The sequence below is a fragment of the Lissotriton vulgaris genome, chromosome 8 (genome assembly GCF_964263255.1).
Source record: "Lissotriton vulgaris chromosome 8, aLisVul1.2, whole genome shotgun sequence".
NCBI classification, from domain to species: Eukaryota; Metazoa; Chordata; class Amphibia; order Caudata; family Salamandridae; genus Lissotriton; species Lissotriton vulgaris.
Window position 1 is genome coordinate 974742292 of NC_141696.1, and position 16643 is coordinate 974758934.

At 50.0% G+C, this 16643-nt stretch overlaps 1 protein-coding gene across 1 annotated transcript in view; it reads left to right on the forward strand.

Moving 5' to 3' along the window:
• The window catches only part of OBI1 (ORC ubiquitin ligase 1), a 155747-nt gene that overhangs the window by 77737 nt on the left and 61367 nt on the right, over positions 1-16643 (forward strand). The window contains exon 4 of the mRNA XM_086934821.1: positions 187-453. Within this exon, the coding sequence (XP_086790947.1) occupies positions 187-453 (267 nt within the window). The remainder of the gene's footprint in view (positions 1-186; positions 454-16643) is intronic.

Below are 16643 nucleotides of genomic sequence, written 5' to 3' on the forward strand. Positions count from 1 at the left end.
CTTCTATCTGGGAAACATGTGCTCCAAATGTGTACATGCTAAATTTGTAATTTTAAAATATTAGTACAAACGAATATAACAGAGTAGTCTTCTGTGCAAAATGTATTTGTACTCTCCATTCTAAAGTCTGCAATAATGCGCTGTCAAACATATGTTCACCATCTGTTGGTCATGTTCTTGTTCTAGGATGAAATAGAATCTCTAGAAAAAGAAGTGGAAGAGCTAAAAGCAAAGAATTTGAGCCTGGAATCGCAGTTGAAAATTGTCCTTGATCCTCAGTCGCTAACTGAAGCTGATGGGAAGGAAATCAATAAAAATGAAATAAAAAAAGAAAAAGAGGATGATGAAAAGCCTGAACTTGATACAAAAAAGTTGGATGAATGGGCAAATAAACTTAAGGCTTTTAACAATATAGCTGTGAGAACCAGAGAAGAAATGGAGCAGTTAAAGGAGGTAATTTGTTAAGCTTGCCTTCGTTTTGATGTTTTTTTTTATTATTGTGAATTTGAATAATTAGGGGAGGAGGCATGATTCAGTAATGCAATTATTTACCAGTTCTAGTCTGGTGATTCAGCAGTCAGTGGGGCACTTCTCTTCTGAGATACGTTTTCGGTGCTTGTCAAATCACTGTGAGGGCTGAATCTGAAATTTCTGATTCCACCCCTTCCCCCAAAAAGTTTTCCTTCCATAGCCCTTGTTGAACAGCTGTTTTCATACACAGGTAGTGAGCATGTGTGTGTGAGCGTGTGTGTGAGCGTGTGTGTGAGCGTGTGTGTGAGCGTGTGTGTGAGCGCGTGTGTGAGCGCGTGTGTGAGCGCGTGTGTGAGCGCGTGTGTGAGTGAGTGCGTGAGTGAGTGCGTGTGTGAGTGCGTGTGTGAGTGCGTGTGTTTGTGTGTGTGTGTGTGTGTGTGTATATTTCTAGACATGTGTTTTGTGTGTCTCACTGAGAAAAACAAAGTTAAAGGGAAGGTAAGGTTGATGTCTGTGTTAATGGTGGCTACAGCACAAAACCTCAAAGGGAATGCAGTACACAAGTTGAGATCCTACCTGAACCTTCTTGTCCAGCCCTGCTGTCCTTTCTGAACCTCCACTCCCATCCTACCTATCAATTGGTAAACGTGGAAATGAAACGTGAGTGGGAGACGTAATACTTTCGGAAGAGATTGTATGCTTTTGTATATAAAAGTATGTGAAGTTCTGAGTGGAAATGTGAAAATTGTTTCTTTGGGAATGCATTGTTAATCTGTGAAAGTGTCTGACACGGAGTACATGCTTTGTAGGTTTGCTCTTATGAACAAGATGCTTTATAATATACTCATTGTATACAAGTGTTCTAAAAAGTTTTTGTCTTCAAAATTGGATTCTGTTTTTGTGCAATTGTTCAAGAATTAATTCCCGATAATGTGCATTTATGGTATTCTTTTTTTTAATACAGAAAAACTTTATTGAAATAAAGTACATATATACGAGGTACAAAGGTACATGTTTCGGCACAGATATAGTCAGTGCAATACAATGTAATGAAGGGCAGCACTTAACATATATATATTACTCATCATAGTAAAGGAATAAAGATATCAAGAGTATTGTTTACATAGTCTCTCATTGGTTATAACACAGTATACGTGCATACCAGTAGTTTCTATGCTTTGTTTTGTTAACAATGTTGTGCTAGCATAAACTGAGGTCCTAAATGTACCTTCAGTCTGGCAATATAGAGCAGGTTTTGCTAATAAAGAAGGACAAAGCAGCACAGAAGCAAAGGAGTAGAGAACGCCTAGACAAAAAGAGGGTTGATAGTCCAGGAATTTTGGTAGTGGTGGTATATACAAGCGGAATCGGAGAACTAGTGCATGCTCTTATTCCAAGAAATTAAGCGGAATTGTCTTTGGGTGGATTAAGGAGGTTTGTTCTGTTGTAAGCACGCATCAAGAGCATTCCACAGTTTCCTGGCTGAAGATAGTGGATGTGATTTCTGGAAGTGGATGATATCGGTGCTTGTGACAAAGCGGATCCAGGCCCACCATGTAGGTAATAAAATATTCAGGGAGCTTATCCGTTCTGAAGGGATCAGTCTTGTTTCTATGGCCAGCATGAGTTCAATTAGTTTAAAATCTATGAGGCTCAGTCGTATTGGTGAGAATGCATAAGAGCCGGAATGGCGTGAAGATTGAAGTCTTACAAAAGTGCTGCATCACTGTTTAAATTTGGAGCCATAATGAGTGAATAAGTGTACAATTAAGTAACCTGTACTAAGTCGTCGGGCTCTGATTTACAGTTCCAGCAAAGGTTTGAGTCCGCTAGACCCAACTGATGGAGTTTCATACTGATCCAATAGGCATTGTATAGGTGAGATCCACAATCTCATTTGCGCTAAGGCAGGTGTGATTTTCACTTTATAGTGAGAGCTCGATATATTTTGCCAAGCTGTAGGTGATATATATTTGCCAGAATAGGATCTGTTAAGAGTGTTCGATATGTTAATAGTTTGCCAAGGAAGTTGTGGTTTGGGTGTCCAAAGCAAGTTCTGTATTTCTGAGGCTAAATGTCCTAACTTTGGGAATTTTTCTAATAAGGATGGGAGGTCTGGAGCATGGCTAGTACCCAGTTGCCAGATTACTGCTTTTAGCTTGAGGATTTACAAAGTTAAATTTGGTATGTTTGTGTTTTGAGTTGTAGGTCGGTAAAAGAAAGATTAGTGTGGGTACCCAGATGCTTAAACAGGTCAAATCTCTTTATTGCACAGCTTTCCCCAAAAATGTAAGTAGTAACAATATTGACCTGTTTGCTCAACTAAAAAGAGGCAGACAACAAATCAGGCATTTTTGACAGTAGTTTTTTGTCTAACGCGTGGAGAGCATATATTGTTTTTTTAATGATCTCATGTAAGCGTCCTTTATGAAGGTGATCAGTGTTGTGCACTGTGAGCAGTGCACATAAGGGGAGGGGTAGAGTCGAGGCTCTCTCCAGGAAGGAATATCGAGATTATCCAAGGAAAACTACCATTCGCCTAATCTGGCTAGGAATGGCAATTGATATTTTGGAAAGTCTTCAAGTTCGACCCCACTGTCTTTTTTTTTTTTTCTTTTTTGTCCAGTGAGTTTTTTTTTTTTTTGATATTCTTGCTTTCTTGTTTTTCTATACAAAGTCTGGCCGTAAGTTGTCAAGAGTTTTTTTAGGTTTTGCCTGGGGCACGGAGCGTTAGCTCCGCCCCCAGGAGAAATCTCTAGTTTTCAGTAAGGGGGACTTGAATACGCCCCTCTGTTCCATTGGCTAGCTCCATAAATGGAGGCTAGCCATTGGAACAGAGATCTGTCCATCATTCACGGACCAGATTCGGGGGCGTTCCCGAGATTTTTTCCATGGGCGTTCCCTCTGTGTAGTCATGCGGCGGTGGGCGGGGTTATTTTTTTGGTTTCCTCAAGTCATGTTTTTGTCATTGCGCCGAAAATGGCGCCGGGGCCCGTCGACTTCTTGTTGCTCCAAGAAGTCCAGGTGAGTGCTCTGCCTTTTGATTACCCTTTCCCGCCCCCCTCTCCCGCTGTCTGTTCCCGCCCCCCCCCTTCTCTGTGTGGGAGGCGTTTTTGTGTTTTCTTCCGTGGGCGTGGTGTTCGTCTTCAAGATCGTCATCAGCGATCCGCGAGGGAGCCCACTCCTCGGGAAACTTCGCCACCCGCCTGCCTGAGCTAGAGACGGGCCGCCGCGCTGCCCTCGGCGACCCGGAAGTGACTAGCCGGCCAATCCTAGCGCGGCCGGCCGGAAATGCCCGCCCCCCCGCAGCCCGGGGGAAGAAGGAAGACGGCAGCCCAGGAGAAGAAGTATGGCGGCCCACGCGGGGCTCCCGTGGCCTGGAGGGAGCCCCGGGCGAAGCGGAGGACGTTGCCGGTCTCCCATGCTGAAGAGGGAGACCGGAGAAGTGCCCAAGAGATTGCCGCCGTCGCAAGGAGCCCCCGCCAGGACGGCGGCCCAGGAGAAGAAGTATGGCGGTCCACGCAGGGCTCCAGTGGCCTGGAGGGAGCCCCGAGAGAAGCGGAGGACGTTGCCGGTCTCCCATGCCGAAGAGGGAGACCGGAGAAGTGCCCAAGAGATTGCCGCCGTCGCAAGGAGCCCCCCGCCAGAGTGCCCGGTAAGTTAAATGGGCTACAGAGCGCAGCAGCACCACCACCAGAGGCTTGGGGCTCGGAGCCGCACCATGGTGGACCTGGGCGGCTGCCCCAGGAGACACCTCTGCGAGCCCCTGCCGCCCCCCGCCCTGCTCTGCTGGGCCCTGCTGCTGCTCTGCGCCCCGGAGACTCGGCGCTGCTCGGCAGCGGGCAGCGCTGGCACCATGTGAGCTTGGGGCTCGGAGCCGCACCATGGTGGACCTGGGCGGCTGCCCCAGGAGACACCTCTGTTAGCCCCTGCCGCCCCCCCCGCCCTGCTGGGCCCTGCTGCTGCTCTGCGCCCCGGAGAGCTCCGCGCTGGCAGACTTCTCAGGTAAGACCCTCTCTGCTTCCCAGCCTGTCCTCACCCAGCCTGTCCTCTCCCAGCCTGCCCTCTCCCAGCCTGCCCTCTCCCAGCCTGCCCTCTCCCAGCCTGCCCTCTCCCAGCCTGCCCTCTCCCAGCCTGCCCTCTCCCAGCCTGTCCACTCCCAGCCTGTCCACTCCCAGCCTGTCCACTCCCAGCCTGTCCACTCCCAGCCTGTCCACTCCCAGCCTGTCCTCGCGCAGCCTGCCCTCTCGCGGCCTGCCCTCTCGCGGCCTGCCCTCTCGCGGCCTGCCCTCTCGCGGCCTGCCCTCTCGCGGCCTGTCCTCTCGCGGCCTGTCCTCTCGCGGCCTGCCCTCTCCCAACCTGTCCCCTCCATGACCTTTCCCAGCCTGTCCTCTCCCAGCTTGTCCACTTCCAGCCTGTCCCCTCCCTGCCCTCTCCCAGCCCTCTCCCAGCCTTCTCCCAGCCTTCTCCCAGCCTGTCCTCTCCCTGCCTGTTGTCGTGTCCCGGTGGCAGCAGGCAAGAGCGTGCACTGCGTCCCCGAAGTAACAGCCCTAAAGCAAGCAAGAAGTACGCCCCCCTCCCACCAATCCCTGTTAGGTAGTGGAAACTGTCCAAACTGGGGTGCAGACAGCCCCTCTCAACTTTCGGCCTGGTACCACTGCACCAGCCGCACTACTTCCCTACTGACCGTTCTCCACTTCAGCCCCATCTAAATTACAATTCCTGCTTGTGACCCTTTTGCCTGCTTGTGCCTCCGTGTGCCCCTGTTGCCTGCTTGTGCCTCCGTGTGCCCCTGTTGCCTGCTTGTGCCTCCGTGTGCCCCTGTTGCCTGCTTGTGCCTCCGTGTGCCACTGTTGCCTGCTTGTGCCTCCGTGTGCCCCCTGTTGCCTGCTTGTACCTCCGTTTTCGTGCCCCTGTCGCCTGCTTGTGCCTCAGTTTTCGTGCCCCTGTCGCCTGCTTGTGCCTCAGTTTTCGTGCCCCTGTCGCCTGCTTGTGCCTCAGTTTTCGTGCCCCTGTTGCCTGCTTGTGCCTCCGTATGCCCCTGTTGCCTGCTTGTGCCTCCGTATGCCCCTGTTGCCTGCTTGTGCCTCTGTGTGCCCCTGTTGCCTGCTTGTGCCTCCGTGTGCCCCTGTTGCCTGCTTGTGCCTCCCTGTTGCCTGCTTGTGCCTCCGTGTGCCCCTGTTGCCTGCTTGCGCCTCCGTGTGCCCCTGTTGCATGCTTGCGCCTCCGTGTGCCCCTGTTGCCTGCTTGTGCCTCCGTGTGCCTCTGTTGCCTGCTTGTGCCTCCGTGTGCCCCTGTTGCCTGCTTGTGCCTCCGTGTGCCCCTGTTGCCTGCTTGTGCCTCCGTGTGCCCCTGTTGCCTGCTTGTGCCTCCGTGTGCCCCTGTTGCCTGCTTGTGCCTCTGTTGCCTGCTTGTGCCTCCGTGTGCCCCTGTTGCCTGCTTGTGCTGTGTGGGTGTCTGTGGAAGGCTCTGTGTGGGTGTGTGGAGGGCTCTGTGTGGCTGTGTGTGTGGGGGGCTTTGTGTGGCTGTGTGTGTCGGGGGCTTTGTGTGGCTGTGTGTGTGGGGAGCTTTGTGTGGCTGTGTGTGTGGGGGGCTTTGTGTGGCTGTGTGTGTGGGGGGCTTTGTGTGGCTGTGTGTGTGGGGGGCTCTGTGTGGCTGTGGGTGTGTGTGGGGGGGGCTCTGTGTGTGTTTGTGTGTGTCATTTGCGAGAGATAAAGCTAGTGGCATTGTAAATGACAATGCCTTTTATTTATGTTAAAAAAAAAACATAAATAAAAATGTCAAGAGCAATGCCAATAGCTCTAACTTTAACAAAGGCAAAACCATTGCATTGTAAATGCTTGTTTAAAACAGTGTGAAACGTTTAGTGGGATTATTCTGGTTGGGAAGTTGATTAGTGGAGTCTCCAACCTACCCCACCACATAATATATTTTGGAGACCATTGTAGAATTACCTCTTTCACTTTGGATATAGTGTGGCTTTCATTTAATATCAGAGTATCCTTGATATCTCTCCTGATCAAAATACCCAATTGTTTTAATGCCTTGTTTTGCCATTCCATGCCTGTAGCTTGGATTACCGACAGGAAGCAATGGAGGTTCAGAGGAAATACCTTATTTTTTCTTTAGCCTGACACATTAGTATAGTCCATCTCCAAAAGGCAAGGTATTGTGCTATATATAAATAGAAGGAGGGTCGATGGGGAATATTTAATGACCTAAAATGGTATCATCCCCCAGTACTCATTATTTACAACAAATACCATTAGGTCAAGCAATTGTAAACCTGTTGCAAAAAACACTTTTTTCGACCGGTTTACAATTGCTTGACCTAATGGTATTTGTTGTAAATCGTGCTATATATGCCTATACTGTAAAGGTCACAAAAAAGTAATGGGTGGAATGCCGTTGGAACTTGTTCTCAGGACACCCCCACGCCGCACGGCCACCAGCTGTGTGTGTGCCCCTTGCCTCGCTGCTGCCCGTAGCCGCGCTGTGACTGCCTCCGTGGTCCCCGCCCCTACGCCGCATTTTGCGTGCGTGTGTTTCTGCCTTACTGTATTTCACCTGACTTGTTTCTTAACTGTTTCCTTCCTCGTGCGTGTGTCTCTGCCTCACCGTATTTAACCTCGATTTGTTTTTAACTGTTTCCTTCCTCGTGCGTGTGTTTTCGCCTCACTGTAATTCTCCCTGATTCGCTTTGTAATTGTTGTATTTCTCTCAGTATATCGCTTCATTGTTGTTGATCCCCCTGTGCCCGCCCGCACCCCGCCGCCGTCCAACGGCCACGCCCCCTTTCTGTTCTGTGCCCTCCCCGCTGCTCCTTCCTCCCACTTCGCCATAAATGGCGACCGCGCGTACGCGCAGCTGCCACACGCAGCGGGCGCGCCGATTGTGCGCCAAAGGCGCGCCAAAGGTAAGCCCGTCTGCACCTGGACCGCGTCCAGCGCCAGGATCCCTGGCCCACACCGACGCAAAACGACCCGTCAGACCTACGCCGCCGCCGCCGCCCTCACCGCTCTCAATACCGGCCGGAACCCCGCCTGCTGCCGGGCCTCCCCGAAACACTTCCACGGACCCTTCACCTGCACAACCTGCAAGTTCACCTGCCTCCGAACATGCACCGCGCCCGCCAAGCCAAACCCCAGCTGCAACCTCAAATGCATCCTGCTCAACACCCGCTCCGTCCACAGACACGCCGTCGAACTCTGAAACCTGCTCGACACTACATCACCAGACGTCGCGTTCTTCACTGAAACTTGGATGAACGCCTCCTCTGCCCCTGACATCGCCATCGCCATCCCGGATGGATACAAGATCTTCAGGAGGGACCGCGTCAACCAGACTGGGGGAGGCATCGCCATCGTCCACAAGAACACCGTCCGCATCACGACCGACGCCGACGACACCTACGCCGCCGCCGAACACCTCCACTTTCAGATTCACACGAACCCAAAGACGACTCTCAGAGGCACCCTCATCTACAGACCCCCAGGACCACACACACAATTCAGCGAAGACATCACAGACTTCATCATCCCGCACGCCCTCTCCTCCGCCGACTACATCCTCCTAGGGGACCTCAACTTCCACCTGGAGAACAACAAGGACCGCAACACCGTCACCCTGCTGGACAACCTCGCCAACCTCGGACTCAAGCAACTGGTCAACACCCCCACCCACTACGCCGGCCACCCGCTTGACCCCGTCTTCTCATCCAGCAAGCACATCGTCTTCAGCCACTCCGCCGGACTTCACTGGACCGACCACAGCTGCGTCCACTTCAGCTTCAGAAAAACCACAACCCACCACCACCCGCAACCGGTTCCTCACAGAAGCTGGAGCAAGATCACCACCGACCAGCTCACCACCTCCCTCAGCCAGAACCCACCTGCGAGCATTCCGGACCCCAACGAAGCAGCCCGCAACTTCGCGCAGTGGCTGACCGCCTGCGCCGACGACCTCGCACCACTGAAGAACCCTCCCAGCAAACCCAGAAGCAATAAGCCCCCCTGGTTCACCGACCAACTCAAGGACTCCAAGAAGACCTGCCGCACCCTCGAGAAAGCCTGGCTCCTCGACCGGACCACTGACAACATGACCGCCCTCAAACACGCGACCCGCAAGCACCACCAGCTTATCCGCACCACCAAGAAGAAATCACTGAAGGATCGACTGGACAACAACTCCCACGACAGCAAGGAACTCTTCAGCATCGTCAAGGAGTTCTCCAACCCCAGCACCGGCAACAACGACATCACCCCTTCACAAGATCTCTGCGACTCCCTCGCCTCATTCTTTCACCGCAAGATCGCCGACATACAGCTTCGGCGCACCTTCCTCACACCCAACCGTTGAACCAACGCACCCCACCGCCACCTTCCGCACCTGGACCGCAGTGACCACCGAAGACACAGCCCGCACGATGAACGCCATCCACTCTGGATCTCCAACTGACCCCTGCCCCCACCACGTCTTCAACAAGGCCGACTCCACCATCGCACCCCATCTCCGAGACATCATCAACACCTCCTTCGACACCGCCACCTTCCCGGAGAGTTGGAAGCATGCCGAGCTCAGCGCACTACTGAAGAAACTAACAGCGGACCCCACCGACCTCAAAAACTTCCGCCCCATCTCGCTCCTCCCTTTTCCTGCCAAAGTCATCGAGAAGATCGCCAACAGGCAGCTTGCCGCCTTCCTCGAGACGAATGGATACCTTGACCCCTCGCAGTCCGGTTTCAGAGCCAACCACAGCACTGAGACCGCCCTCATCGCAGCCACCGACGACATCCGAGCCCTTCTCGACAACGGGGAAACAGCGGCACTCATCCTCCTGGACCTCTCCGCCGTGTTCGACACTGTCTGCCACCGTACCCTAGTCCAACGCCTCAGCAACGCCGGCATCCAAGAGAAGGCATTGAAGTGGATCACCTCGTTCCTCGCTGGAAGCACACAAAGAGTCCGCCTCCCCCGTTTCGTTCCGAGGCCAACAAAGTCATCTGCGGCGTCCCGCAAGGATCATCACTCAGCCCCACCTTCTTCAACGTCTACATGAGACCCCTCGCAACCATCGCACGCCAACACAACCTCAACATCATCTCCTACGCATACGACACCCAGCTGATCCTCTCCCTCACCAGAGACCCGACACCGCCAGAACCAACCTCCACGAAGGGATGAAAGACGTCGCCGAGTGGATGAAGAACAGCCGCCTGAAACTGAACTCGGACAAGACGGAAGTCCTCATCCTGGGACCATCACCCTCCGCCTGGAACGACTCCTGGTGGCCCCCAGCCCTGGGCACCGCCCCCAAGCCGACAGACCACGCACGCAACCTGGGCTTCATCCTGGACTCCTCCCTCTCGATGACCAGACAAGTCAACGCCGTCTCCTCCTCATGCTTCCACACCCTCCGCATTCTCCGCAAGATCTTCCGATGGATCCCGATCGAAACCAGGAAGACAGTCACCCAAGCCCTCGTCACCAGCCGGCTGGACTACGGAAACACCCTCTACGCCGGAACCACAGCCAAGCTACAGAAAAGACTACAACGCATCCAGAACGCCTCCGCCCGACTCATCCTGGACATCCCTCGACGCAGCCACATCTCCGGCCACCTGAGGAACCTGCTCTGGCTCCCCGTCAACAAGAGGATCACGTTCAGGCTCCTCACCCACGCACACAAGTCTCTCCACAACCTGGGTCCCAAGTACCTCAACTACCGCCTTACCTTCCACACGCCCACTCGCCAGCTACGGTCCGCTAGCCTCGCCCTCGCCGCCGTACCACGAATCCGAAGAACCACCGCCGGAGGCAGATCCTTCCCCTACCTGGCGGCCAAGACATGGAACTCCCTCCCCATCCACCTTCGGCTGACCCAGGACCACCTCGCCTTCAGGAGACAGCTCAAGACCTGGCTGTTCGAGCAGTAGCAGCCACCTTCCCCTAAGCGCCTTGAGACCCTTCCGGGTGAGTAGGGCGCTATACAAGTGTTATGATTGATTGATTGAATGCTTGAATTTATCTTAGCCACTGGTAATTACTCTGGGCCACATCCCAGTCAGCCATGTGACTCACTCTTGACCCTACTCCTGTGGAAAGAGTCTGTCCCGAGCTGCCAGGTCAGGTCCTCCCTATACCTGAATACAAGGATCCCAGGGCCGTATTTTCCCTAGTTTGTGCTCATCAGCTAAGTAGAGCTTAATTCCAGCAATGGGACGCAAGCATGAGCTTAATGGTCCCACTTACGATGGTACACTAACTTATCCAAAAAGTGATGAATGGAGTGCTTTAGTTCAGATCAGGTAATACTTTTTTTCAGCTTTAAAATACAGCCACACCAGCACAATGCAATCATTAAGAATCATTTAAAACATTTAGGGCCTGATCTAGTTTTTGGCATACCGGTTACTCTGTCACAACAGTGATGGATAACTCGTCTGCCGAAATATCGTAGTGACTGGGTAACCAGTCCTTCAAAATCTGAATTAGGTCCTTGCTCAGAGCCTTATCAACATACAAATATAAAAACAGCAAATAAATAAACAGGCGAGGCAAAAACATTAAGAGCAATCTGTAGCCCTAGAGAGCTAGGTGAGGGAATCCTGCTGTGTGGGTCAATTCCCCTCAGGCATTGCATGGGTAAATCTGACTTACAACATCTGTGTATTAAAAGTCATTTGTTTTCTTTTAGCCATAACACACTGTAGTAGCATTTTATTTTTTAATTCTAAAGAATGTGCGCAAATTTAGCCCTTGCAAATACTGCAGGTCCTCTGCAAATCTTCTAATACCACGTACACTAATTAAAGGGACAATAAACTTTTTTCAGAGAATGCCAAGTAATGTTTGAAAAAGAAGGTGATATAGAGCAGACTGTGGGGCGAGGACTCATCACAGGGACAAATTAACACATTACTGGAGTCAAACTGGCCCAGAGGGAAGCTCAGGTGACACCTTGCAATACCAAGTCTGAATGTGGTCAAGAGGACTCTGTCCCGGGTAATATCCACCCATGACAAATACGGCTCCATATTGGGGGTAGTTTGCAAGATATCATTCTCCCTCACAGAGGTTTTAGCGGATTCACCTTCCACTCTAAGTCACATTTTCCTGTTTCGAAATGCTTTTTTAACCGAGGTTAAATTAACCATGGTAATACAAGAGGGGGGAGAAAAGAGTTCCGGTATCCCCAGGACAGACATATTTTGCTTAATGTATTGCAACCAGGGAATTGCCAATTCTCTATTGCAAGCTAGAAAGTCAGGAATCAACTGCGTGCCCGTTTACCCAAACAACACACCAAAGCACCAATGGGACCCATTTTATTCACTCTTCAACGTTCTCAACCCCCTGCTCCTGATGGACAATGTAGGTGGCGCAACCAGGAGCACGCCTAGAAGACCTCGTAGAACCCTATGCTCTTTCGTCTGGAGGGCAGTGATGTTGGACTTTCCCCAGATACCAGCCCCATACTTGAGAATGGGTAGACATTTACTCCTAAAAACGTTGGGGGGGGGGGGGGACACAGGCTCTTTGCAAATACAGTAAGCTAAGCTGTAAATATAGCCAGCAGCATTGGCAAACCTTTGAGAGGCTTTATACTTACAAGCACCCCAGTTTCCCCTGGCATCAAAATCTAGCGCAGATGAGAAAAACCCTGGGTAGATGTAACAGGGTGGCCCTGTAGATATGTTAATCTTACAAATTTGGGGCCACAAAACATGGTGTAAGTTTTAGAGCAATTCAGGACTAGACCCAAGGATGCCATATAGCTGACAAACTCTGGGAAGAGGATGTTTAGGCTCTTGTGTGTCCTCCCCAATAAGACAGTGTCATCCATGCAGAGTAACACAGCGACTTGCCCACCTCTGGGACATCTGCAGCACAGGCAGAGAGTGCAACCTCAAGACTATTACTGTGCAACCGAAAAAAGGGGTTTGGGACTAATGCACAGCCCTGGGGTATACCCTTTCCCAACGGAAAACTGGTAGTGCACTCACAAGCTGGGCCATATCTCACGGCCGCTGAAAGATCGAAGAGCAGGGTCTGCAAGAATTGTACAAGCCCTTGACACACCTCCCATAACATTCAGCAAGGCCCACAATTTAGATCTTACCATGTTGTTGAATGTACTAGGCTAACAGATCCATGAAGGCTAGGCAGATGGAACCCTGCGTTGCAATGGTATACTTCCTAATAAGCAATTGTAAATTTAAGCCACCACACCCAGCTCCTCCGGAAAACCATATTGCACCTCCGACAGCGTATTAGTCTTTCTAACCCAGAGCAACAGAATCAAGCAGGAAAATTAGGCAAGAACAATTTGGGGACTGCGGGTCACCCTTTTAAAAAAAGGGCACAATAATGAAAGTATGTCCCGAATCGAGGTGGCCCGAAAGCATTAAAACAATATCATAATATTGGGGCCCACAATTCCGGGATTGATTTACATATGCCCATAGGGACCCTGGGGCCTTATTGGATGGAGATTTAATAATATCATTCCAAATCTCTTCCAGGGTAAATTCCAGAGAAATTGGGAACGCCACAGCTGCCTTTGGGCTTTCCTGGGATAAGTCAGAGCAGTATAAGGCACTAAAGTGAGTCACCCATGCCTCTGAGCTAATGATAGTGTTAACTGAGTTATCACTGGTTTCCAGGGAACCAATGTCCTTCACTACCTTCCAGATTGACCTGGCGTCCTTCATTCTACAAGACTGTACCAGCCTCCCCAATACTCCATTTTAATATCCTTGCGCCTCCTACACAGGGTCCCTTTATATTCAGCTGTAAGCATTTTTGGTCTTCTGGCTGTCTCTTGGATTCTTCTTCAGAGCCCTATGCAGGTTAACGGAGACCTTCCTACTAGATGAATCAAACCACTTGGCCCCTTGGAGTAGCAGTTCTAGTTTGCTTCATTAGGAGGGTGGTGTTGGCTAGCTCTAGGGAGACAAAACAATTGGCCGCACCCCGCAAGTCAACTGGGGGGGAGGGGTTGTTTGACAATTAAAAAGTATGTCAAGGTGGTTGACACACAGGTTATTCATCAAAGCACCCAAGCCAGCATTTTGCCATGCTAAACGAAGCCCCTGTGACTTCACAGTTAGAGGTTACGCAGGGGGGCCCCTAACTCTACTTTCCCTCTTGTGACGGTTTAGGCTCACCACAAGGGATTGTGGTCACTCAGTCCTGTTACAATGGTGCCGCTCTTTCTGACCCTCCCCTTTAGAGCCCGAGACAAAAATATATAATCAATGATTAATCCCCCTGGCATAGGTGGCATTCAAGAGATAGGCGGGGGTCAACAACATCACAGGCGTTAATAAGATCAAACATGTTAAACAGACTTCAGAGCGCCTTGGCTTTCTGATCCCACTGCTGGAATTACCCCTTGTACAATGTGTTTCGATAATAGAAGGCTCTTTATCCTGAGGCGTATGGGTAAATTGGATATTAAAATTGCCTCAAAACACAATAACGAACCCTGTTATCAAGTGAGCTAAATCGGTGTCCAGGCCCAAGATAAAGTTGGACAATATATTGTCTATATTGCATGCATCCCAGCCATAGAGCCCATTGTAAAAATGTATAAAAACAATATGTACACAGGGGTGTGGAATTTAACACCTTAACAGTGGCCGTTATTTCGCCGCAGTGCGACGGTTCCGCGGAATGGGCGGGCCGTGTTGGCTGTTCGCAGCACCAGCGAGGTAGTGCTGGCGACAGCCGATGGGAGCACAGAAGGGGTTAATAAAATATCTACTTGGCCATGGGGCAGGTTGCTTCATAAATCTATTTGTCCTGTAACAAAATCCACTTGTCCCTTTGCCATGTAGTGCGGGGAGAAATTATAGCAGCAATCTCATTATATAAAAGCTCTGATTTAGCCTCTCTGAGTATGCCACGGCTCATACCAAAGTCATGTTTGAATACTTGCACTCCCCTTATTTTGCCACGCTTCCGCAGATCTACATAGTGGTGCTGAAGGTAGTGGTAAGCAATCGTTCCGAGTGAGAATGCCCATTTGAGTCTGTGCAAACTTACTAACTTGCATGTTTTAAGGGTTTTCAACAACTCTTCTCAAATCTTTTCCCAAATTTTGGAAATTTACGCCAGACAATAACAGACGTAAACTTTCTTCCAGAGTTGGGAAAAAAGTGGTTAGAGGGAAAGTGAACTTGCAAACAGTCAGATTTTTGCATGAGCAAATCTACACATGCGCATTTGCTCATGCAAAAATGCAGTTCACAGGAGTTTTATTTCTTGTCCTACTTCTGTAAATTCTTGGGGATTCCCGTAAGCCGTATAGGTGCACTTAATGCAAGGACATTTACCATGGGTGCACTTTTGAGACTTTCTTTTGTAATTGGACCCCTAATTTGGTCTGGCGTTGACTCTGAACTTTTGCGTTTTTATTAAAATTCCTCTCCTCTCCTCTCCTCCCCTCTCCTCCCCCCCCCCCCCACACACACATTCTGCTCTTTCACAAGGAGCATATCAGCACACAAAGTAATTTTGTTCAGTGCCAGTAACTACTGTGTGCTTTTTGAGACCAAAAACTATTTTTCCTTTTGCCAATGTTTGTTGTAATGTTGAGTTCCCGGCAGCTCCCACACCAATAAGGTTTTACAAAATCCATGCCAAAACAATTCACATATTGACCATATTAAAAAGCTGACCACCAATGTCAAACCTACTGGCTTTGCCACTGCTTGTTTATTTTTGTTTTGTTTTCAATAATCTTATTGGAACTGGTTACACTGATTGCATCAACTCGTGTTACTAAATGCTGCTGCAAAAATATGGTACCTGAAATTTTCCAGTACTTGAGCAAAATGTTTTTTTCTGCTTACATTTTTTGATGAACGTTTAATTTGGAAAGCAAAGAATCAATCTTGCTTTTAATCTTCTGCAAGTATTTGCATCAAATTAGAGAGCATCCTCATATTGCTAAACTTTGAAAACATGTGTACACATTTTTATACTGGAACAACTTTCAGTAGTGCAGTCAGAGCTTCCAACATTGTGCTCACCGTAATAATAAAGGCTTTCAATTATTGAACCATAAATACAAGTTTGAACACTATTCACATATGGGCAAAAATATTACCTTAACTGCAGACAGTGCCCTTCCCTGATCCATAATGTGGTACTTCTAACTGGCAGCCAAAGGCTTTGTGCTGCAGGGGGTTGCCATCTTGTACAAAGGACAAAATACACAAAAATACACTTGACCCCAAACAATATGTCCTGGGCGTCTTGCTATAGGAATTCCACATCCCTGGTACATCACTGGGCCATGTCAAGAGGAATGCTTGGTCTGCAGGACTCTCAGTACAAATCGGACACATTTTGCACTCCCATGGTGACCCGAATGCAAGCCATTAGTCCTCCCTTGGCTCGGCTGGAGGGGGAAGGTGTTGCCGGGACCATGAAGGTAACGAACCCTTTCACACTTATGGCTTCTGTTGCCAAAATATCATATTGTAACTTGAGACGAGCGCAGCCCAGTCATCATCATCCTTTTTGTTGGATAACCTGGCGACGTAAGCCACCAATTTCAAGAGAGAAGAGTTAGGTGGTAAGCTTGCCAAAACTGTAATCAGGCCATCATTATCAGGGGGCCTGCCCATTCCCTGATCTCCATTCGGTGGAACGGAGCACACACAGGCTTATTTGCGCCTGGCCAGATGCGATTCTGAACCCGGGTAATAAAGAGGAGTGGATGGACATGCTTAGGTCCGTCTGCATCATCAGAGTTTACTGGATGGGTGAGTGGCTATCCAAGGGCGTGTAGAAATAGTCAAGGGGTACTATCATGGCTTCACTGACCTAATCTAATTCCCTGCTACTCTCAGGTTACGGAAAGTAATGATGACAGTCACCCAAGAATTTCTTGCGCTGCATCCCTATCCAGCTCACCGTTCTAGCCATGTCTTGTAGCTAATGGGTAGATTTATAAATTAGGTCCTCTGTTGACTCCACCACTACCATGTCGAAGGGTTGGCACGTTGACGAGCAGGATGACGTAGGGGCAGGCTGCAGGTGGCAGGTCACATCTCGAAATGGGACCAGCAGCCAAACCCAAGTTGCAACAAGGAAAAGGAATAGTTCTGTGTGCAGAAAGAGTCCTCTCTTGAGTTAAGTTCAGCCACTGGTAATTACTC